This window comes from Pongo pygmaeus, chromosome X (genome assembly GCF_028885625.2).
Source record: "Pongo pygmaeus isolate AG05252 chromosome X, NHGRI_mPonPyg2-v2.0_pri, whole genome shotgun sequence".
Lineage (NCBI taxonomy): Eukaryota > Metazoa > Chordata > Mammalia > Primates > Hominidae > Pongo > Pongo pygmaeus.
In genome coordinates, this window is record NC_072396.2 from 38,869,997 (window position 1) to 38,895,934 (window position 25,938).

A 25,938-nucleotide genomic window follows, 5' to 3' on the forward strand; every position below is an offset into this window, starting at 1 on the left:
AGCACTTTGGGAGGCCGAGGCAAGCGGATCCCGAGGTCAGGAGTTTGACACCAGCCTGGCCAATATGGTGAAACCTTGTTTCTACTAAAAATACAAAAATAAGCCGAGTGTGGTGGTGTGTGCCTGTAATCCCAGCTACTCGGGAGGCTGAGGCAGAAGAATCGCTTGAACCCGGAAGGCAGAGGTTGCAGTGAGCCGAGATCATGCCACTGCACTCTAGCCTGGGCGACAGAGAGAGCTTCCATCTCCAAAAAAAAGAAAGGAGTGCTGGGAAGCAAAGAAACTTCTGCACTCAGTTTTCCACAGATGTACCATTTATACAGTTGCATTGAAATTTTCTTTACTCAGGGGTAAATGCATTTTGTATACTTCTATATTTCAAAATTATTTTTGCCCCCATTTTGTCAATTGCTAATGCCAAGTACCTCCTAATTTTATTAATACTTATCAATTTTAACAGTGGAACTGACCAGATATAGTTTATTAAAATATGTTCATTATAAACAATTTTACCTCAGTTTTGTAAAAATTGTAAATACATCAAAAACTGTTACAGTGTCATAAGACTGCAAATATTGCCTTATAAAATTATAAAGAAGTAAAATTGTTTAGTAAAAACTAGGAAATACCTTATTTCAATTTTCCACGTATAAAAATATATTTTTTATTGCAACACTGAACAGTTGAGGCCACAACACTTTAGGGAGAATTTGAGATACACATATTTTGAAACGACTTGTTAAAAATATTAGCATAAATAAATATCAAAACTGGTCACACTTATAGAAGCTGAATAAAACATATTAACTTATATCTTTAAAAGACTACTATCAGAAACTTTCCTTCATAAGTTATAACATTTTTCAAGTATACATTACAATACACTTCGTGACTGTGAAAACATAAATATATATTTATAGTATTGTACACGATTTTGATCTTCTCTCTGTATTTGCTGGTGGGATATTCTGATGATTCTGACTCACGTGGTTCTGGCTGGCATCTTTATTATCACTTTTTAAAATGATCTGCTCTCCTATGGGTTTTATCTCTGGGAGCGGCTCATTGTTATTCTTGACAATCTTTTGATTTATTGAGGGGACCCTTCTGAACAGAAAAATCTAGGAAAAAACCACACACACAAATATTCATTTCCATAAGTGAAACATTCACTTAACAGTATTTAGGGGATATCACTGTCAACAAGTATGAACATGATTTCGTCATCTCTTTATGGGGCACCACATGTACTATGGTGCATTCTTAGCATCTGTTAGAGTTTTTCCTTTCACCAAAAGGCAGTCAGGATTCCACCCTAAAACAAGACCTCTCAGGGTCTAACATTTAACACCATCAACACCTTGGTCTTATATTATCTTTTTCTTCAAAGAACAAATTTAATGTTTCACTTTGTTAAGTTGTAAGAGAAAAAATATACAAAAACCTATTTAAAGTTACCTATTGTAACTTTTAAATGTATCCAGGAGGGGTCATTTTCAGGACATGTCTGTGATTCTCAGTGTATCGCAGCTACAGTGAATTTCTATTGTAATATTCTGAAGAAGGACGATGTACCTCCCCATCCTGTAGATGAGAACTTCTGGCAAAAAAGTTAATGCTGCTTGGCCGGGCGCGGTGGCCCATGCCTGTAATCCCAGCACTTTGGGAGGCCAAGGCGGGCGGATCACGAGGCCAGGATATCGAGACTGTCCTGGCTAACATAGTGAAACCCCGTCTCTACTACAAATACAAAAAAAAAAAAAAAATTAGCCGGGCATGGTGGCAGGCACCTGTAGTCCCAGCTACTTGGGAGGCTGAGGCAGGAGAATGGCATGAACCCGGGAGGCGGAGCTTGCAGTGAGCCAAGATCGCGCCACTGCACTCCAGCCTGGGCGACAGAGCGAGACTCTGTCCCCTCCCCCCCAAAAAAAGTCAGTGCTGCCAAATGATGGCTGTGTGAGCCCTGTGTGTGGGTCTGAGTAGGCAGTCGAATATACAGAGCTGCTGCTCAGGGGAGGCTGGGGCTGCAGATATGTAGAATATAGATAATAGCTGAGAGATGAAAGTAGCCCCAATAACCCAGAGATTCCAGGCAGGTAGAAAACAGAATATAAGAAAAGAGGCAAAAAGAGCAGACTGAGAAGCAGGCAGAAGAGGAGCTAGAACTGAGGACCAAGGTTTGTAGGTGCAAAATTGGGAAAACTAGGCAGCTCAGAAGTCAGGAGAGAAAAATACATCAAGAAGAGAGTGGCCAACGGGGCATGTATGCAGAAGAGATGAAGGTGATAAAAGTTTCATTTGATTTAGGCCCTTTGAGAATGTAGCCAGGAAGAAAACAGGATTATTGAAGAGTGGTAACACAAATAATGGTTTTGACAAGATGCCAAAACAAAAAGCAGGAAACAAAAACCAGGTGAAAACTTGGCTCTTCCAGAAATAAAAATGGTGCTAATAATAATAGCTTACCTCTAGCTTTAAAGAGTGGAGAAACTAGGGTAAAAAGTGGTAATCCAAAAAGTAAGAGTCTAGAAAAAGGATCTATGGATTAAAATGGAAGAACTCCTGTTCCTGCTATGGTGAAGAAATACACAACTTCAAAAAGTCTGCCACTATAAAATACCAAGAAATGCTGATTAAGTATAAAAAATATAATTTTATAATGTACAGGTAATCTCCCCAAAAACTAAGAGAAATCCTTGTAGACCAAAAAAGAAAGAAGGAACAGGAAGCCTCAGAGGTGATTAAGAACTGAAATAGCATCTGCTGACTCATAACTTAGACTTTTAACTTTGAAACAATTTGATCTCACAAAATGAGGGGAACTGGAACTGAGACCCCTACATAATGTGAGGACCTTCTAAGTACTATGCCCTTAATATAAGTCTACCTACAAACATTGTGGTCTACCCTTAAATGAGAAATGAACTTAAAGTGGTCCTTCAGTCACTCCAGAGCTAATAAAAGCTAATGCAAACTCTCTATAGATAGACTTACTCTAACAGAGGCCTTAAAGGATTTCCACAAAAAAAGTCCCAGTGAAACATGAACTCACAATACAAATTTCAAAACACGTATGGAAACAAATCACCATTAGCAAGTCAGCCAAAGCAACACACATATTTAGACTCCTAAGAATGACATTGGAATTACTCAATACAGAATGTAAACTAAGTGTGCTTAAATTACAGGACTAGAATTAAAAAAGTAAGCGTAAAACAAGATACTGATTTTAAAAGACCAGATTGATTTGAAAAAGAACAAAACTATAACTTCACTTAAAATGTGAAAGATGTTATCACTGAAATTAAAATTTTAAATAGGTAGGTTAAATAGCCAAGTAGTCTCAGCTGAAGAGAAACTATGACATTGATGAAGGCCCTGAAATTACCCAGAATATCACTTACACATAGAAAACATGAAGGTGATATTAAAAGACATGTACCCATAAAATAAAAAGTTTTATATCAGAATTTGAAAGACGGGAGAGAAAATATTCAAATATATAATGGATGAGAATTTAAAAAAATTTGACAAATGACATGAATTCTCAGATTCAAGAGTCATAATAAATTCCAAGTAAGTTAAAATTAAAAAATCCATACCTGCTGGGCATGGTGGCTCACGCCTGTAATCCCAGCACTTTTGGAGGCCAAGACAGGCGGATCACCTGAGGTCAGGAGTCTGAGACCAGCCTGACCAACATGGAGAAACCCCGTCTCTACTAAAAGTACAAAATTAGCCAGGCATGGTGGCACATGCCTGTAATCTCAGCTACTTGGGAGGCTGAAGCAGGAGAATCGCTTGAACCTGGGAGGCAGGATTGTGGTGAGCCAATATCGCGCCATTGCACTCCAGCCTGGGCAACAAGAGCGAAACTCCATCTCAAAAAAAAAAAAAACATCCATACTTAAGCATCTCATAGTGAACTGAAACACATCAAAGACAATCTAAAAAGCAGCCATAGAGAAATGGCAGGTTATATACAAAGTTATCAGCAATTATACTAAAGCAAAATTATAGACAGCAATAATGGGAGCAGATACTAAGAGAAAATAACTGTCAACGAGCCACACTATCATTCAAGAACTATGGTAAAATAAAGACATTTTCAAGTGAACAGAAACTAAAAGTTTTAACTGTCAACAGACATCTGCGATAGGAACTTCCAAAATATTTCTTCAGGAAGAGTAAGAATTCCAGAAGGGACATCTGAGTAAACAAGTAGTATAAAAAATACTAAAAACATATGATTTGTGATGTTAAAAAATTTTAAATACTGGGTACCATAACTTCTAAAATAAGAAAGCAGAGGTGATAGGCAAGAAAATTCTTCTAAAGTCCTGGCATTATTTGGGAAAAAGATAGGAACATTGATGAGCTTTAGATTTTAGGTATGCATGTTAAAAATGTCAAAGACAAAATCCAGCTGTATAGGCCATTTAGAAGAGACACATCTAAAACATAAGTTAAAGTAAAAGGATGAAAAGAAGATCATCATTCAAATGCTAACCAAAGGAAAGGTAGTATATTAAAAATATGTGACATCACCTGAAATTCTTCAGGTTTTGGGGCCATAAAAACTCATATTAAGAGAGTTAAATTATGTGGATCGCCATATGAAAAGTAAAAGAAACAACTGAATTCAAAAGGATCAAAAAAGACAATTCATTTCACTTACCTTCTTTGTTTTTTTCATGTCTTTGCTTGGTGTTGTTTCACTATTTTCTAGGATTTCTAATGAACTGCTATCTGCATCATCAAGCATGTATCCTACAATTGGATCATTCAGAAATACTAGTTTTAACTAATAGGAAAAAGACAAGACCTGATGCTCTCAGTGAAACTCTATGAACCCTGAGTTGTGGGGTAATACGAAAAGAGCTCACCCCTGGAGTAGTGGACAATATCTACACTGCATATTTCCTGAAAAGTTGAGTTAAAGTGAAAAGCCCAGAATGACCTCACCAAAGTTGTAAACGTTTAGATGACCAGTATCCAAATATAGCTACAAAGGTAATAGTCAATGATAGAGAAGACTTCTGTAAAATACAAATTACTTTAAAAATTAACCTAGTTATAATTACATTCTTTGTACTCAAATGGACATGCTATTTTTTGGTGTTTGAAATTAATCCACATGTTCTATATCTGAATAATTATCTTTAAAGTATACTTGTGAAGCATGTGCATTGTTTTAATTTTATATTATCAACTACTTTAAGCTTTAATTTCTTTGTAGTGCTTTAGGCTATATGTTAAGAATACTTAGAGGTGATACATTTTTTAACACTTGCCTAAAATATTCTAAAACTTACTACTCTTGTGGCAGAAGTTAAAAGGAACAGGATTAAGGAACCTATTCATTCTTCAGCTTAAGTTTAGATCAGATATCCAGCATTACAGACAGTTATTTTTTTATGAGAACACAGTAAAATGCATACTGCCATGTGATGGTGTGGAAACAATGTGGGAGTCGTACTACAGAAACACAGATGATTTGTGTCTAGATTATGTAGATCTCAAGGGCAATCACAGTCGCCTCTATTCCACAGCACCTGTTCTCTGACACTAATAGGTAGGCTTGGGAAAGGACTTCTCTTCAGTATCTACGGTAAGAGACTCAGATCTGAGCTCTCGGGGGTAAATAACTGGTGGTGGTAGTGGCCATTGTGGCTTTAGGCCAGCCCAGTAGTCCCAACTTGGTTGGGCAATGGAGTCTGGCAGTGTGCACTAGAGATATAAATTGGAATTTGGGGCAAAAGCTTGATTTAATAATACCGATTTAATAGAGAGAAAAAAGGTAGTAAAAAGGCTACTTAAATTCCTTAACACCAGCCAGGTGTGGTGGCTCATGCCTATAATCCCAGCACTTTGGGAGGCCGAGGCGGGAGGATCACCTGAGGTCAGGAGTTCGAGACTTGCCTGGCCAATATGGCGAAACCACATCTCTACTAAAAATAAAAAAATTAGCCAGGCGTAGTGGCACACGCCTGTAATCCCAGCTACTCAGGAGGCTGAGGCAGGAGAATCACTTGAACCCAGGAGGTGGAGATTGCAATGAGCTGAGATCGCACCATTGCACTCCATCCTGGGCAACAAGAGTGAAACTCTGTCTCAAAAAAAAAAAAAAAAAAAAAAAAAAATCCTTAACACTGACATATAAGTAGCCATGAATAATGCAATATTTGTATGTGAAGAAGCTGTGGTGGTTATATATGGTTATATATAAGAACAGATAAGTCTGTATCACATTATTTCATAGCTTGTTATGAGGATCATGTGACAGTAAAAATTATAGCATATATGTAAACTTATATGTAAGCTTATAATTACCCAATTATGGCATATATACACATAAATATGTGTGTATGTATGTATATATGTATGTTATCAAACGTGCTCATACCTTTTGGGTTTTCATTGTACTCACAAATGGCCCGTTCCTCTAGGTTGGCTTTTTCTTTCTATAAACAATAACAAAGCAATATAACAAAAAATATTTTTGTGCTGTTCTAGAAAACTTAAGTCTGAATCTTTAAGCAGGTTCTAGAGTCTGCCTCTAGCTAATGACATAAACATGTGACAATTACTTCACTTTGCTGAGCTCTTGTAAAGTGAGGGGCCTTAGATGCTGACTGATTGCAAATGTCCTCCTAGCTTAAAATTGTGTGATTAAAAAAACTGTATGACTCAAGAATTCTCCTCAAAGAAGATTCATGAACGCTAACTGGCATACAACTTGTCTCAATATTTTACAGTGTCAAATTGGTATTTAATGATTTCTATGTTAAATAATCTTAAGGACCACCCTAACCTGAACTCATAAATGTTCCCTATAAACAGAATCATTTTCTCCTTCTGAAAGAAAACAGTAACTGCTAGAATATTTTTTTTCTTAGTGAGAGAAAGGAGTCTTGGATAAAGAAGGAACCAAGGAAAAGAACGACCTTTACCACAATACCAATTTGTAAATTAAAAATGTATGCACACAAAACATGTTTCACAAGTACACATTCAAATAAAATGACAAATATGTTTCAGTAGTTGTCTATGTTAGGGAAAAAGGGGGAGGGGAATGGAGCTAAAAGAGAATACATTTACATGAGAAGAGCCTTGCACAGACCAATGATGAGAGTGTTTCATACTAGAAGGTATGACTAACTCAGTGTTCTGCATGAGAGGTTCAAAAATTGAAAATAAAGATGAATCAGTACAACGTCATTCAGTTTGGGTTGCGGAATTCCATACTTCTGAAGTTAATCCAGAGTAGTGTTAGCAAACAGATGATTTCAAACCTACCAACTATCTCCTAGCAAGGCCACCCTCAGTCAAAACTGCCAATGGAAGAGATTATGTTTTGGGCATCTCTAGCTCCACTTTCAGGGTGATTTTTGCTTCCTTAGCGATATCTTCTCCTATTCCTTCTACACCTACTTTTGTCTAGACCGCACCTTTGAAGAACTGATCACAACTTCAAATACCAACTTTCAGTCATTCACACATGTAAACATACACAGGTGTGTGTACACATACACACCCCATTTCTGCCACCAGTGCCAGGGCTCCTAACTTTGCACTTTCAGCATTTCAAGGACTGAGTGCTGAACTTCTTGGTTAATTTCCCAACGGTGTACTATCCTGGCCCATACCATTCTACTTCCACTCATGCGGGAGGCAGAATGCTACCAAGCAGCATTCTAGAAAGTGTGCTAGAGACAAAGTTTGCTTAATTCACAAATAAGCCAAAGCCTTTCTCTTATGGCACATGAATGAAGGTATTCATGGGAGTATTTCTGATCCCAAAGGCAACTGGAATCTGTCCTCTGCAGAAACTAGAGAACCCATATGTTTTCTCCCAGGATCTCAGGATTTAAGCACCTATCATCATACCTTTTCAATAGTTTCAGCTGAGCTATCATCATTGGTTCTTTCTGCTCCTTCTGTTTTACTGTGGTAATCTGTAGGAACACTTTCATCATCTCCCACAGTTTTCTTCTTGCTTTCCATATTTTCAGCATTAATTTCCTCATCCACATCTTCTAGTTTTAGTTCCTCAGTTTTAGAAAATTCATGATCCTGTGACAAAATTGACCATCAGAGAAGAGTAAGATTTTCTTGTTAAAAAACGAGGGATTTGATATTGCTGTCATAAATAATTTGTGTCATCTAAAAAAACCATGAAAATATTAATTCAAATATTGAAGTCAAAGAATAAAATACTGCATAGTCCATGCTGAATATCAAGTTACTACATTAACAAGGATTTTACGCATGCCACTTTATTTCAATGACTAGGATTTCCAAAATTCTTACTAGCACCCATGGCAAGGTTACAATGGAAAAAAAAATAAATACTCTTTCTTGGTTGTCTCACAATGCTTTCAACCTTGAGAAAAGTTTAAAAAGCTTTCTGTCTACTGTAGCATTATAACATAATCATATCTATATATTATGTTCATTTTCCAAAATATAGGGATTTAGAATCACTTCAGAAGTACGATTCACTGATAGTCATGAGGAAGATAAGTATAATTATTTACATTCCAGGAAAAAAGATAAAAGAACATAGACAGTTTAAATGGTTTGCTCATGGTTATTAAAAGCAGAAGGAAAACCAAACAGAGGCAGAACTTGTTCTATCTGGCTACTGGCCAGCTAATCCAAACGATAAAAGAGGCTGTCTATGGATTTGATAGACTGATAGTAAATCATGGAATGCTTATTAAGTATAGGCAGAAAATATTAGTTTTAGCCTTTATTCTACACTGAGATTTCTTTTTTTTTTTTTTTAACTTTCTAATTTTGGGTGAAATACTCTGATTGTCATTAAGATATTAGGTTTCTCATTAGATTTCCCCCCCATACTTTTCATTTACACACTTCACTAAAATTACAACTTTATTTATAGCTTATTATAATTAAGTTTATTATAACTGCTTCTAAAATATGTGAAGCAGTTATCAGTGCCATTTACTCCTTCAAATAACATTTGTACAAAGTTCACCTTGGCAATATTTGCTTCAGACCATATCCCCTTCAACACCGTAATTAGCTTTTGATGGTCAGCTTTCTAGTGGCTGTTTGGCTAAGGATAAAGCCTGATTGATACTCAACAGAATCTTTAGTAGGTGGTTGGAAAACAATGCCTCTAAAATTTAACTCACCTTTCTTCTGGTAAAAATATAAAATGCAAGAGTCCAGGCTAGGAAGAGGATGTTTATACAGTACACCTTAGTAGTAAACATTATTAGTGTCATCCTCAGGCCAATTGCAAAGGCGTGGCCTAATAGCATTCCCACTGAGGACAGGAAGCCCTAAGTAAATAAAGCTTTGAGATTTTAAAAAGAGTTTCAGAAGTTACTCAGGAAGAACTAGATTTAGGTTAATCCAAGGTCATGAGGCAATGTATGCAAGAGAGGAATGTGGGAGAAAGGAACATGGTACCAGGGCAGACAGCTATTTCAAATGATGATTGATTAGACTGGGTAGGGTTAACATGAGGTAGTTATCATTTACTTTTAAGCTTTGTTTTTGTCTGCATGATTCCAACCAACTGTTTTTTGCTTTTGTTTGAGACAGGGTCTCACTCTGTCACCCAGGCTGGAGTGCAGTGGCACAATCTTGGCTCACTGCAACCTCCACCTCCCGGGTTGAAGCGACTCTCCTGCCTCAGCCTCCCGAGTAGCTGGGATTACAGGCATCCACCACCACACCCAGCTAATTTTTGTACTTTTAGTAAAGACGGGGTTTCGCCATGTTGGCCAGGCTGGTCTCAAACTCCTGACTTCAGGTGATCCTCCCGCCTCGGCCTCCCAAAGTGCTAGGATTACAGGCGTGAGCCACCACGCCCAGCCTGATTTCCCCTTTTGAGTGACTTATACTGTGTATCATGCCTAGCCACGTATACATTATGGGTAGCTAAAATTATCAGAAACAACTTCACTTTGAAAGGGAATGGGAAGATTACTAGATTTAAGACTTATGACTGATAGTTGTCTGCATAAATATACATAAATAAAAGGTTAACTAAAAAGAACAGTGCTCCTGAGACAAGGAATTTCAGACTATGCCCCTCTTTTCACAGAGGGAGGGATCAGTAAACTGTGTTCCCAGCATAATCCTCAATTACTTGGGAAGCTTGGCTAACCTAGCACCTGGGTCAACTCCAACTGGGCTTGTTAACTGAGGTATTCATGTAACCACAGGATAATATCATGCTATTGTAAAAAGACACGTGGGAGTTTTACCTTATTTTAGAAATAAGTAAAGCACTCATAAAAAACTACAATTTTACTCATTAACTTTAAGCAATCTATAACAATGAAGAACTTTTGGAACTATATCATTTTCTAAATTTGAGAAAGCTATTAGAAAATGACATTTTCACTAGAAATCACATCATAGCACTCACAGACTAAGCACATTTAAAATTATTCTAAACACATCTGGACGACTACTTGAAGTCACAGAAAGCACTTACCTTTTAAACTGAAACAATTTGGAAGTGACTGGCAGAATACTGTCATTTTACAAAAAGAAAGGGTAAAGTTTAAGTACATTCTTGGCACTAGAACCATATAAGAAGATGTAAACAGGTAGTCTGAAATGGTCAGTATATGTCTGTGTCTTGCATTAGGATCACGGTAAAGAAGTGAATGGGCCTGACCTCTCACAAAAGGACCCTTTGTTTCATTGGTCAGGCATGGCACAGTCAGGTGCAGACTCTGGTCTGGCCCAAGGCAACACTTTTCATATTTCTTAAGGAACAGATCAAGAGAGCAAAGGTTCCTACTGAGGTTTCCGTTTACTTAAGAACACAATTACATTGCATGCTTTAAGAAGGAGAGATTGCTGGGATGGGGGCTGGGGGGTGAGGCTGGGAGTGGGAAATGACTGAAAGGGGTTAAAGTGAAGCTTCTGAGGGAGCTGGTACTGTGTTTTTCCTTGATTTGGATGCTGATCAGTTTGTGATGGGTGTATTCACTTTGTGAAAAATATATTGAGCAACACATGTATGAGATAGGCACTTTTGTCTGTGGGTATTACAGTTTTTTAAAAGTAATAAAACAAACCAGAACTATAAAGTATAAAATTTTGTGCTATAATTCAGAATTTCTGACATGCTTCAATGTCATATAGGGTAGAAAATGTTTCCCAGATAGGTTAATATAGCATAAAACTTTGTATTTAAGTTATATCAGGTAGAAAAATCAAAATTTCAAGTTTTTTTTTTTTTTTTTTTTTTTTTTTAGGACAGGAAAAGTTAACATATAAGTTCATGTTTTAACTACACTGAAAATCATGGAAGCAGCAGTATGGGGTGGGAAGGGCATTAAATACAAAGCCCTAAGCACTGCTTTCCAAGCCTTAATCTAATCACTCATGGCCTGAGCATGGTACCCAGTGAATGTATTTTATAGTCTACCTGTAAAATGGAAAAATAACATTAGCAATACCTACCTCAGAGGGTTTGTGTAAAGATTAAAAAGATTATTTACAGAGAAAAATAACATATGAGCAAATACTATATATTTGCATATAAGTATAAATAATTTTGTAGAGGCCCCTCCATAACAAGTAAGATAGAATTCTTAGTGTGCATTGAGGACTGTCGAAAAACAGTAAGTTTGGACATTTTTTTCCCATAATGTCCCAGATCTTATCACTGGAAAGTAGTTCATTTAAAACGTCCACTTATTTTTGTGTCCTCTATACATCCTTTCATTGTGAGCCAGGAGCCTAGCATCTAGGCCAGTGAGGGAAGGAGACATGGGAACTGGGGAGAGGGGTGCCAGCCTCAGCTCAGCTTCAGGTCAATGTTGCCACAGAGTGTGATGCTCCCAGACCCAGGCTTTCCAAAAGTCCAAGAAACATTATTATTATTTGAGACAGGGCCTCACTCTGTCACTCAAGCTAGAGTGCAGTGGCACAATCACAGCTCACTACAGCCTTGACCTTCGGGGCTCAAGCGATCTTCCCACCTCAGCCTCCTGAGTAGCTGGGACTACAGGGCGCACGCCACCATGCCTAACTAATGTTTCAATTTTTTTATAGAGACAGGTTTTTATCATCTTGCCCAGGCTGGTCTTGAACTCCTGGCCTCAAGCAATCCTCCGGCCTCAGCCTCCCAAAGTTCTGGGATTACAAGTGTGAGCCACCATGCCTGGCTGAGAAACATTTTTTAAATGTAAAATCTCCTGACATTTCAATGTTGGCAACCAATATGATTAAAAATAATAATAATAACTGCACCAAACAAAATAAGTCTGCAGGCCAGATTGCACCCATGGGCTGCCAGTTGTGATCTCCAAATTCTTGGGTGATAATACTACTTTATAATCTCTTAAACTCTTCCTTCTTTCTAGGCACCACTCCCTTATGTCATTCCTAATCCTGTATTCTCACCACTGAATACATTCCAGTTTTGACTCTGATAGGCAGGCCTACACAAATAAATGTTCAGAGTATCTTGCTGGCGAGCATTTTTATTCTCATTTTCAGATTTATTCTTTACTATTTCTCTTTTTCCTTAGAAGATTTTCTTGTTGTCCATAAACAAATGCATGATCCACGACTATACCTTATGTGCTAATTATTTTTATTTATTTTGATAACAAGGTTAGGACACAGAGGGAAGTGTTCAGTGACAGAAAATACACCTAAATTTTAGGCTAACCACACGAGTGTGATCAGTGTTTCAACACACTTTAAATATTTAGGGGCATTTATTGACTAATGTATGGTGTGTAATAGTTTCACTCCACCTTATACTTAAGCATGATCATTATTGCAATCTACTTTATTCCCACAGATCTATTTCTATTAGCCAATTTATATTTTGCTATTATGTTACATTTAAACAAAAGTCAGGTTCACAGGACTAAACTCACGCACATCAGTCAGTGACCTGGAGATTCATGAGTGTAGCTTTGCACCTACCTTGGTGTGATCACAGAGTATAATTAGAATGATACAGGTTACCATTTGCTGAGTGCCTATGTTTCATGTTAGGTAATTTAATCATCAAAAGTCCCTTCCTTTATCAAATGAGGGAAATAAGACTCAGAAAGGTCAAATAACAACCACCACCACCACCACCACCACCACCACTTTTCTAGGTGTCCACAGAGCTAATCAGTGGAGGGCTGGGATTTTAACTCAGTTCTACTGGACTTTGGAGCCCATGTTTGTTTCCAAACCTGCCCATTTAATTTGAGGATAATAATGGCTGTTCTCACAGATGTTTTTTTTCTCTGCCTCACTAATGTTTAAAGCACTGCAGATTTTTCTTTTGGTTCATAAGCTCACATCAATAACACTCTATTCTTATGTATATATTAATTATGAACAAAATTTATCATCTTTTCCCCAGAGAACCAAAGTCTCTGGAGTACACATCTCCTTTCCTAAATTGAGAAATATGCTTAAAAAATTAAATATTTTAAAAATTAAATATCTATATCTGATATTTAATTTTCACAGTTCTGATTCTATTCCTCTGCAGAGCAGATTTCCTGGAGCTCATTCTTTCCTGGCAATGTGGGTTCTGCCCCTGCCCCTCTACTAGGCTGACTCCTAGAAGCTCTCTCTGCAGCTACTACCACTCCTTCCTCTCTGAAACCCCTTCTTTGGCTTGGGTGGTATCTCTCTTTCCTAGTAAGTATGCTCCCACACCTCCTCAGACTTCACTTTCTCAACCTCTCCCTTACCTACTGACATTTCTCTGAATTCTGTCTTCAACTCTCCTCCATTCACACTAGGAACACTTCCTTTCAGTCAAATCCAGTTTTAACTACATCTATAAGCTGGCGATACTCAGCTATCTCCGTGAGCTCCAGATCCATACATGTATCTGCCTCCTGAACATCTCCTACAGACAATCTAAAATCAACAGTAAAAAACTGTCTCCCAAACCTGCTTCTGCTCCCTTATTCTCGATCTTGCTGAATAGCACTCTTTCTACTCAGTTCTCCAGGTCAGAAACAAGAAAAGCTTGGCCTTTCCTTCTTCCATGGTCACATTTTATTTTTGCTATGTAAGTGTATAGCAAGTTTCTCTATAGTGAAATAATAGAAGACATTTCAGTTGCACTCACCTTGACTGCTGCTGTTCCGCAGCAGCAGCAGCAGCAGCAGCAGTTTCTGTGGTAGGTAATCCTTTGCAGCTTACCTTAAAGTCTTTTTCAGCCAGAGTCCTCATTAGGAAATGTAACTCAATGGATTCTATATATACTACTCACACTTCCCTCAATAATGATCAGTAATAAACCACTATAAAAGCCTGAACAACCAGCAGATGGGAACAATAAAGAAGGAACCAGTTATTTTAATCTATGTAACCAAGTGTTAATTCATGAGGGACAAAGTGGTCTCATTCTTAAGCTTCCTTTTTTTTCTCCTAAGATATATAAAATTTACAAACATGTAAATCACTTCTGTCGATGAAAGCCTGGCTAGACCTGGGTCTTTTGTACCCCAACCCACCCCTAACCCACAATACACTCCTCTCCATAAACTTTTTGAGGGTACTAGACCTGCCACATGTGATTAAATAAATGTTCGCCCAACAGTGGGCACAGAAAGTTAGTGTGTGCTTATTAGTTTAGGATAACTGTTTACTTTAGTATAACTACTAGTTAGTTTGAATGTGGGGTCACTTTGGTGACGAGACTTAAGATTTTTTACTGAGGAAAAAGGAATTGCAGAAAATCTGGGTGTGACAGAGCTCTAGCTGGTAATGAACAACTGCTGTTCCTATAGAATCCCTTAGGTCACTCATTCTCATTCTATAATTTTCCAGATGAAGAAACTGAGGACTGCAAAGCTAAGAGACTAGCCCAAGTTCAGACAGCTCAAAAGTACAAAACCAGAAGAAGGGCTTTGGTCTCAAAGCGACTAGGGAGGCCAGTGTTCTCCACTAGAAGACAATGCTTGCATGAACTACCACTTCTAAAGAGCACAAAATGTTTTTGGCCAGGGAAATGTGAAGAAATGCTATTTAAACGTGGACATATAGACCAGGTTTAATACTGAGATGGGCGTATTTTAGAACGTTGTTTCAGTATTACTGGCTGATTATCTCTTCAGTAGAAGATGAATGCCCATAGCTATTACATTAATAACTTGAGTTTAAGAGTTTCTCATTTCCCTGGAGGTTTTTTTCTTTATGAATTCTGTGTCATCCATCTTAATCATTTTAAATCTACTTTTTAAATAATCATGTTCGGCACATATATTTTTATCATAGTATTAATTCTTTTCTACTATCCCTTAATGAATGTGGTCGAATTTGGTAAAGCACTGCAATGCCAAATCGGTACATTTGGTTAGTTAGGGGAAGCTGCCAGAGATCCTTGCAGCTAAGGCAAAATTTATAATTGCTCCTAGGAAATCCTTTACTTCATACGATTCTAGACTTTTTCCTTATATTCTTTCTCACTCAGAGAATCAAATGTGCAAAGAACTCAACTACACAAAATTCACAGGAAGTTTCTCATCAAAATCCTCCTTAATAAAACTAAGTATAAGAAATCTCTCATGTCCAGGATATAAAAGGGACTATGAAAGGAAATCAGTTGAAAAAGGAGCCACAAATAAACTATCAGATAAATTAGCTGCATTATGTACATGGAAAATTTTAAGGGACAATTGAAATTACTCTAGTGGAAATCTAGCCTCTCTAAAATTCAGTATCTAATACTAGACAGTTTATCTTTTCACAAAGAATTTCTGACTACATACATTTAATTTTTTATTTTACTTGAAACATTCTGACAAGGAACAGACAAACTGAAATTACAGAACAGTCAATGAATACATTGAGGGCACATAACACATACTGGAAATGAAGGCTCTGATAAAGTACAGTTAAAGCTTGGAAATGATAGGAGTTTAGAAATAAAAAATTACAGAAGACAAGAGACGTTAAAGCTGTCATAACTTTTCAAGAGTAAAGAAAACAACTGTATAGAAAACTAAATTAATTTTATAGTGTAATTTTTCTCCCTAAAACGTTTCTTACACGAATAACAATAATGATAGAGTGAATCTGTGAGAATGAATCTGTAAGAAAGAATCTGTGAGAACGATAGAGTGAATCTGTGAGAGTGAAATCTGTGAGAATGAAGAGTTAGAAGGGACTACAGTTATCACATCATCTCATCCACTCCATTTTAGAGATGAAGAAACTGAGGCCCAATGAGTAGCTTTGCCTGGACAAAAATACTTCAAGTTTTACATATTTCCAGATTATACATTTAAATTAATCACCATTTCATTAGATATACTACCATCTGCCCAGATAGTAACTAAAAGAGATCACGTTTTTGGGATCTAAGCTCTGAACACAGCTGTCACTTTGTAGATTTTTGCAAAAAGAACACATAAAAGGTAAAAGACAATACTTTCTTTAAAATGTGAATGCCTCAATTGAGTTTTAGAATACCATCCATTATTGGAAAATTATTCTATACAGTAGGTAAACTGTAATCACTAACTTAAAAAAAGTACTAACATATTTATAAGAAATTAGAAGTTTTTATAGCCCTTAAGCATCTGTGCCATTTAAAAATGGAATGATTTGTATACACAAACAAAACATTCTTGTAGTACATTCCTATTTCCTAAAGCTGCCTTTAATGAATATATAATGTTAATAATCTGATATGACCTTTTAATATTTTCTAGTTATGGTTTTATAATTTGGGTGGGAAATACACGAAAATTTTAGTTTGAGAGAGGCCAAAATTTACCAGTGCCTCCTGTTGTCTTTGGCTCCTTAACACAGCTGCATCAGTTGCTTTTTTTTACTACACATCAAATAATTGACATAAAATCAATTTAATAACATGTAATGAGTGTCTGTTATATGCAAGGCATTTAAATTGTCTGACTGGCCATAATCGGGTCACATTTAAGGTTTGTTACTTCAATTCCAAATAATGTGGTAATACATTATTCCAGAACTTTTTGGAACCTGATGGCCCGTTTTCTAAAAGTTGCTTCGACTGGACTGGCATTTCGGACCTCTGCTCTTTCCCATTTCCCTGTGTGTTAGTAGTTGACTTTTTTTGATATGTTTTATGTTTGCCATATTTCACAGATCCTTTTATTTTGCTCACTTTTTTGTACTCTTCTCCATCCTGCCTTTCCTGCCTTTCATTCTCTTCTTCACCTGTCTCCTGGTACTTCCCCTCTTCTTCCTCCTCCTCTTCTCTGTTCCTCCTGTTTTCTTCTCCTTCCCCCTCCTTTTCCCTTTCTTCTCCTTCCTCCTCTCCTTCCTCTTCCTCTCTTTCCCCCTCTCCTTCCTCCCCTTCCACCTCCCCTTCTTCCTCTTCTTCCTCCCCTTCTCCCTCCCCTTCTTCTTCTCCCTCTCCTTCTTCCTCCCCTTCTTCCTCTTCCCCCTCTCCTTCCTCCTCTTCCCCCTCCCCTTCTCCTTCCTCCTCTTCTCCCTCCCCTTCTCCTTCCTCCTCTTCTCCCTCCACTTCCCCTTCTCCTTCCTCCCCTTCCCCTTCTCCTTCCTCTTCTCCCTCCCCTTCTGCTTCCTCCTCTTCCCCCTCCCCTTCCCCTTCTCCTTCCTCCTCTTCCCCCTCCCCTTCTCCTTCCTCTCCTTCCTCCTCCCCTTCTCCTTCCTCTCCTTCCTCCTCCCCTTCCCCTTCTCTTTCCTCCTCTTCTCCCTCCCCTTCTCCTTCCTCCTCTTCCCCCTCCCCTTCTCCTTCCTCCCCTTCCTCCTCCCCTTTCCCTTCTCCTTCCTCCTCTTCCCCCTCCCCTTCTCCTTCTTCCTCTTCCCCCTCCCCTTCCTCCTCTTCCTCTTCCCCCTCTCCTTTCCCCTCCTCTACTTCCCCTCCCTCCTCTTTTTCCTCCCCTCCCCCTTCTGTTTCCTCCTCTTCCCCCTCTCCTTGGTCTCCTTCCTCCTCTCCTTTCTCCTCCTTCCCCGCTCTTTCCTCCTTTTCCCTCTCTCCTTCCTCCTTTTCACGTTCTCCCTCCACTTCTTCCCCTTCTCCTTCCTCTTTCCCTTCTCCCTCCTTCTCCTCCTCTTTCTCTTCTTCCTCTTCTCTGTCTCCCTCCTCTTCTCCTTCTCCATGCTCCTCCTCCCCTACCTCCTCCCCTTCTCCCTCCTCCGTCTCTTGGTTTCTTTCCTTCTGTTGGCCTTGCTCCTTCTCCTTTTGCTCCTGCTCTTCCCCATCCCTCTTCTCCCATTCTTCCTTCTCTGCTAGTTCCGTCTCTCCCTCTCCTGGCCTCTCCATTTCTCCTCTACCCTTGTCTTTCTCCCCCTTCTCCTCTCTCTCCTCACCTTGCCAGTGTTCTGCTCCTGAACTACCCTCCTCACAGGTTCCATCCCCTCTACCTTCAGGCCCATCCTCTGCTCCTCCCACTGACTTTGCCTTGCCTTCACTCACCTCTGCTTTGTCTGTAAGGTCATCTGATAGGATCTCTGTTTCCTCCTTTCTTCCTCCATGCACTTTCACATTTTCCTCATTTGCTTCTACCTCTTGCTCCTCTATTCCATTTCCTTTTGAATCCTCTGCTCCTTCCTTCTCCTCTGGGATCCCTGACAAGCGACCACATTTAAAATCATACTTTGCCATGGATTTGGATATTATGGGTTTAGTCTCTTTTTCATTTCCTTGTTGAATCAATTTCCTGCCATACCATATGTTTTGGTCAGTTTCCACTTCATCATCCTCTTTCTCTCCACTACTAAATTCTATTGCCTCAGGCTGCTGGAATCCATCAGCTATACCCTGCTGACTCTCACTTGCACCTTCCATGTAACTGTCTGGCTTTTCCACTGATTCTCTTTCACTGTCAAAGATCACATCTTGCTTGCAACTTTCCCTTTTCTTAACAAAATCTTTATTTTCTTCACTCTCAGTATTCACACCTCTATCTGGTAAGTTGCCAAAAAAGGACTCATATTTTTTGTACTCTTCTCCCTTTTTCTTAAATCCTTCATACCTGCTATTTCTGCCAGTTTAGTTTCCTTCTCACTGTCTATTTCTTCTGCTTCTGATTCCTTCTGACTGTGTCCTTCACCACTTTCCTTTTCTATTTCCTTAGCATCAAGTTGATCAACACCATTATTATTTTCATGTCTAAATACCTCTTTTTGTAAACCCTCTCCATCAGTGTCAGCCTGAGGTCCCCCCTGGCCTGAGTCATTACCTACTTCCTCATCTGAAAATGCTTCGATAGTCGTAGCTGGCTGCGTCATGAAAATCCCTTGTGACACATGTTGTTTACATGCTTTCCTTTCTTTCATTTCTGACACTTCTTCATATTCATCACTATCATCGTTCTCAGTAAGAGCTGTATCCTGCGTCAGTTCCCCAATTGTTTGTTGTTTCTGTAAATTTTTTGAAGTAATTATCATATGTCATACTACTATTAGTTGACAATGACAACTTATCTAGTTTAAATACTGCCAAGATTTTACATTTTTTTAAGTTTAGGAGAATCAAAATAGCAAGTTTTACCAGATATTTTGCTGAAGTTTTGTTTTCTTTAAGGATCATTTGTGCCACTCTCTAGTCTGTGATACATCTAATTTTGATTTAGTAACATGTATCTGTGTTTAATTTTCGATTCTTAACTACCTGCCTTAATTTTGCCATTAACCACAATACCATCAATATTTATTCTCTGCCTCTCTTCTCAATCCAAATCAATCCTTACATAAAACTTCGAGATTAATTTTGCAAGATGCTATTTAAAAATGTACACTTCTTGGCCTGGCACAGTGGCTCACACCTGTAATCCCAGTACTTTAAGAGGCCGAGGCGGGTGGATCACCTGAGGTCAGGAGTTCAAGACTAGACTGGCCAACATGGTGAAAACCCGTCTCTACTAAAAGTACAAAAATTAGCCAGGAGTGGTGGCACATGCCTGTAATCCCAGCTACTCGGGAGGCTGAGGCAGGAGAATTGCTTGAACCCGGGAGGCAGAGGTTGCAGTGAGCCAAGATTGTGCCACTGCACTCCAGGCTGGGCAACAAGAGTGAAATTCCATCTCAAAGTAAAAAATGTACACTTTTCTTGTACATAGTACAGCTTAGTATATTTTTCCCACTTTCCCGATCATCTTTAATTTTCAATTTTTTTTTTTCTTGAGACGGAGTTTCATTCTGTCACCTAGGCTGGAGCTCAGTGGCATGATCTCAGCTCACTGCAGCCTCTGTCTCCTAGGTTCCAGCGATTCTCTCACCTCGGGCTCCTGAGTAGCTGGGACTATGGGTGCATGCCACCACATCCGGCTAACTTTTGTATTTTTAGTAGAGATGAGGTTTCACCATGATGGCCAGGCTGGTCTCGAACTCCTGACCTCAAGTGATCTGCCCATCTTGGCCGCCCAAAGTGCTGGGATTACAGGCATGAGCCACCATGCCTGGCCTAATTTTCAATTTGTCTTTTGAATCCACAAAATTCACAAAATAAATAAAAATGTAAAATTTGAAAAAAATGAATGGTCCACTCCTAGAACTGAAGAAACTGCACATGAAATGTTTTTTATCTATAAACTAAATAATAATGAATATATTTTTCTTTTCTAAACAAAATCTTCATGAGTTTTCAAATTTTTGACCTTCTTCCTTGTATTGATCATATTAATTATAATAATTTCTATAAATGAAAGAACACTAAGAGGAAAGAATATTAAGTGTAAAATGCAAGATTTGTATAAAAACTATGAAATCAAACACTGACATTTGAATAATACATTAACAATATAAAATTAATTTCCTGCTGGACAAAATAAGGCAAAACCAAATTGTTGATCTAAATTCTACAAACAAGCTAATGGAAGCAAATATCTAATGAATTTGGGTCTCTGGATAGTAAAACCTCACTAATTCAAATTTTATAAATTGTGATGAGTTAGGCCTAGGAAGAGGTTCCTATTGTGCCAAAGAAATTATTAAAACATGACAAGTTAAAAATTAACAAGTTAATACACAGAAATAGTACAATAAATCTTTTCTCATTTACTAAAGTAGGCCTGGTAGGGCCTAAACTTAAAAAGACTATAGAAAGTATAAAATATATGTCAGCTTAAAAGGAATTGCTTTCCGTTTCTGGCTGTTCTTGGTATTGCTCTTTAAAAAGTCATGATTCTTTTAAGAGCCCTAAGAGAGGAAGGCCCAGTTGCCAGAACTGATTTCTGAAGGCAGATGCCTTTCTTTCCCTAGCACAATAAAGCAGCCCAGAAGAGGGAGAGCCTGGAGTCTAAGGGAAGAGGAAGGAAAGACACAAGAAAGGTGTCTGCTTGGAAGTATAGTCAGTCAAAACTCAGTCAATATTCATTGAGCTTCTACAACTGTGTTCGAACAGCTCTCCCATATTCAAAGGAATGCTGTTATTCACCATGCCTTTCAGTACTATAGATAGAATGAATGAGGACTAGCTCTAAATTTTAACAATTTAGCATGATTCTCTTGCACTTCAGTGACTTCAATTTTAAGAGTTTTAAACTTGAAAACATGTCAAAGACACTATAAATAGAAATTAAATATTTTTTATAGACTTCTTCCCTCAATTTACATTTCTCCAATTTACTTTCCTAATCCTCTAATCCCTCATTCATTCATCGCACTAGTCCTTAAAGCCAGGAAAAGCAAAGGATTTCAGGGCAGGCCTTTATCTCTCTATGGCTGTGAAAACCACAGCCTATTCCCTTCTTTTGCAATTTGTTATTCATTAAAAGTCTCTCTTTCCTACCCATGAACAGTCTCTAATTTCCAAATGTTTAATCTTATTTTTATGCTATCAATTTCTTGATAAATTAAAGCCCAACCAAATATTGGAAAAGGTTATCAAAGATTTTCACTAAAATCACAAAATTTTAAAACTAAAAAAGATATTAATATCATTCAGTAAAGTCAGCATGGTAATTAATTCAAAGTCATACTCAACCAAAGTCAGAGAGCCACTCTATCAATAAATGGTAGTCTTTTCCTATACATAAGAACTGCAATCATAACCTATGGCTTGACAGAAGGAAAAGTATGGCTATCATAACTTGTTAGTGATCCCAAAGAGCAAATTTCAGCAATAAAATGCTTCCACTCATGTTTCTTTACAGAAAATACATACCATCAGAACAAGGCAAAATGGAGGTTATCTACATTGTATCCCTCTGTCTTTTAAATTCTAAAGTAAGTAAATGCTTACGTTTCTTGTGTTCTTTCTAAAAACCATCTAAAAAATTAACTTAAACTGCTCTCACCAAGAATAATGAAAATAAATCTCCATATTATACCTTTTGTTTCTGAACTGGTGATAATTTTAATGACTTTTCATTGGAATTCAGGCTCATGACGTGTGTCTGAAATAAATAAAAAATATATATTATAAAAAGAATACAGTATATATACTATATATTTGTATATAGTACAAATATATAGTATATTTTCAATTATATATATTTATATATATACATATATATATATATATATATAAAAATGAAGGGAAAACAGTTCAGATAGTAATAGAATCCGCTCTCAATTGCCATACTAATAATGTGAGGATCAAAACAAATTTTATTGTATGTGAATTATACCTCAATATAGTTGGTTAAAAAATAAACAAAGTAAGTAACGAGAAAGAGGCTTTCATGCATATAAGAGTATAGGAAGTATACACACATTCACATACACAATGAACTAAAATTCAAACTCATATTTAGATAAATAGATAGGAAATCATTACCATGTTTAAGATATCAGTAGTTTCTCCAAGGCTTTCTACGGTTGAAGAATTATCTATCTCTGCTTCTTTGGTCATTTCATCTAGCAAATAATCTGAATGATTAAATGGGAAAAAGGAAATCCAGATTTCAACAGAAAAGTGAAAGGCAACTGGACAGAAAACAGAAATTATTCTATAATATAAAGTGTAGGTATAATTTTACTAAAAGTCCTTTAACCTCATGTCAGGGAAATTGAAAAGAATTCATTCACAGTGACACAGGTTTTAAAATCTTTGTGAAAGTTTAAAAACGTTGACACCAATTAGATTACAATTGTTTCATTCACATGAACAGGCAAATACTATTCCCTTGGGATAAATAACTACCCAGGTATCAAGCACTGTAATAGCTAGTCCTAAGAAGGGCCCCAATGACCTACATCCTCCTGATGTTCATACTCTTGTGTAGTTTCGTTGCCCATTATACCAGGTTGGTCCGTATGTGCACAGCCAGTAAAATAAAGCAGATGTAATTGCGATCGCATTATAGCTTCTGTTTTGATTATACATGTATGGGCACTTGTGCTCACTGTCGCTCTCTTGCTCTCTCTCTCTCCCCCTCCACCCCCGGCTACACTCCCTCTCTTTCTCTCTAATCACTTGCTCTGTAGGAGTCCATGTTGTGAGCATCTCAAGGAAGTGAGGCCTCCTGCCAATGGCCATGTGAATGAGCTTGGAAGTGGATCTTCCAGCCTCAGTCAAGTCTTCAGATAACTGCAGCCCCATCTGACAGTGTGACTGCAACCCCATCTGACAGTGTGACTACAACCCTATGAAAGAACCTGGGCCAGAACCACCCAGCTAAGCTGCTGCTGGACTCCTGACTCTCAGAAACTGTGTGAAATAATAAATGCTTTTTGTTTTAACCTACTAAGTTTTAGGGTCATTTTTTAAATGTAGCAACAGATAACTAGTATAAGCACCTAGAACCGTTCACAGAAAACTGCAAGGTTATTACATCATAAAGTAGATAATTAAAAGTCCTAGGTTCTACTTGACTTTACATTTTTCTCAATTTCTCACTATGCCCTCATTGATCACCAATACATTTGGAAGTAGCTCCTTAATGAAGTCTTCACTAAAAAATGACAGTCCACACTGATCCATCCCCTTTAAATCCACTGAATTGAATGAGCAAATAACCATTTGGTATTTATTCCATGTGTGGTAACATGCAGAATAGCAACATAAGTAATTGCTAATTCTTTTCTATTTTTTATCATCTATATTTAAGGTATAAAACAGATGTTTTGATATACATATACTAATAAGTTCATTAAGTATTAGCAATTGCAATTTTGTTGTTTGTTGTTAAAAAAATTGTAATTGCTATTTCTTAATGAAGTTATTGTCTATGAGAAATTACATCCGTATGTTGGGAATCAGGAAAAGTTTCACTACAGAGGTTCATAGAAAGATGAGTAGAATTCTGAGAGGCAGAGATGGAGGTGTAAGGGGAAGACAATGAAGCCCATTCCTAATAAAGCAGCAGAACAGTAGTCTGAGCAAATGAGTAGAGGAAAGAAGCTTGTCTTGAAGGCTTACCAAGTGCCAGAAACATATGCTTTTATATATGTTATATTGACCCTATGACAACAAGGAAGGTTAAGTATTATATCCTCATTTAGTAAATGAAGAAATTAAGTTTCAGTGACTGTTGGTATCCAGTGTCAATCTTAGGTGTGTCTGACTCCACAGCTCTTGTTCTTTCCACTAAGACTGAGGAGATTAGTCTGATCAAAATTAAGAGTCAGCAAACTTTTTCTCTACACGGCCATATAGTAAACATCTTAGGCCTCCTGGGCCATATGCTCTCTGTCCTAACTAACCTATGACATTGTAGCAGAAAGCAGCCACAGACAATATATAAAGGAATGGGTATGGCTGGGTTCCAATAAAATTTTATTTATAAAAACAGGTGGCCAGCTAGATTTGGCCCACGAGCCATTATTTGTAGACTACCATAATACATTACTACCATAATACTACCTATTACCAAATAAAGATTGTAAGGAAAAGACTACTGAGAGATCAAGCTAGAATTTGGAATTATATAGGAAAATTAACACTTATTTTCATAAATATTAGGAATTCACTGGAGCACATAGAAACTGAATTGCACCTGAGGAAGATCAATGTGGAAAGTGTTATGCAGGATAGACTGCAGAAGGCAGAGAATATAGGTTTGGAAAATACATAGCAGATTATTTAAGCTGATGGCCTTGCCTCAGATTTGACTGAGAAAACAGAAGTGATCATATCTGATCCACTTGATCTTCTCACCAACAAACATACACAACTACCTATATTTGTACCCAACTTCTCATTTGCCTGTTAAAATGTAGGATGTGTTTTTCCTGTTACGAAAGACCACTCTCTATGCCGGCCCCTCCTGCTTTGCAAGAGCTTTGCAACTTTGGTTATACTTTCTCTCCTCTGTGCTCTCTCTCTCTCCAGGACTACTGGCTCATTCATTACCATACAAATGTGCTCCAATATTTTCTACTGAGCCCACATCCCCCTCTAGCTGCCAGACCATTTCTCTGCTCCACTTTATCAGCAAATACACAAAGGAATTATCTGCTCATCTTATCTCCTCTTCAATCCCTCATTCCCCATTCATAACTCAACTCTTAACACTCTGGCTTCTTCCCTGATCTTCCCCTAGAACTGCTCTTGTCGAGGTCACCAGTAAACTCCATTATACCAAATCCATTGGATACTTCTTTGAGCTATTTTTCCTTGATCTTTGAGCAGTACTTTGCATTCATGACACTACGCTGTCCTAATTTCCCACCTCCTGCCTTACTGGCTGAAAAAGCTGAGGAAGGCTTCTTTGCTGGCTCTTCCTTCTCTACCCCTCAAATGTTCGATGTTCTTAGGGATACATTCTGGGCCCTCTTCTCTTCTGACTCTACTCTCTAGCAGGTGATTTCACCAACATCCATGGATTTTATTATTATTTTAAATAGAGAGAGGGGGTCTTGCTGTGTTGCCCAGGCTGGTGTCAAACTCCTGGCTTCAAGCAATCCTCCTACCTCAGCCTCTCAAAATACTGGGATTATAGGCATAAGTTACCATGCCCATCTCTTTTAAATACTATCCCTATGTTGATGGCTTCCAAATTTATATTTCTAGTCCAGGGCTCTCTTCTAAACTTTAGGCTTGTGTTTCAACAATCAGCTTGATATTTCTAC

At 37.9% G+C, this 25,938-nt stretch overlaps 1 protein-coding gene across 18 annotated transcripts in view; it reads right to left on the reverse strand.

Annotated features, from left to right (window-relative positions):
• Positions 1 to 451: 451 nt before the first annotated feature.
• Positions 452 to 25,938, reverse strand: part of RPGR (retinitis pigmentosa GTPase regulator) — a 58,659-nt gene continuing 33,172 nt past the window's right edge. For 7 of the 18 annotated variants that reach the window (XM_054472084.2, XM_063660677.1, XM_054472085.2 and 4 more), the window contains 8 exons: positions 22,703 to 22,794; positions 22,254 to 22,319; positions 19,164 to 19,344; positions 18,398 to 18,549; positions 7,891 to 8,076; positions 6,407 to 6,464; positions 4,679 to 4,770; positions 452 to 1,121 (listed from right to left, as the gene is read on the reverse strand). In XM_054472084.2, the coding sequence (XP_054328059.1) occupies positions 915 to 1,121; positions 4,679 to 4,770; positions 6,407 to 6,464; positions 7,891 to 8,076; positions 18,398 to 18,549; positions 19,164 to 19,344; positions 22,254 to 22,319; positions 22,703 to 22,794 (1,034 nt within the window). In that variant the 3' untranslated portion in view covers positions 452 to 914. The other 11 variants (XM_054472087.2, XM_054472089.2, XM_054472090.2 and 8 more) reach the window with 3 other exon arrangements.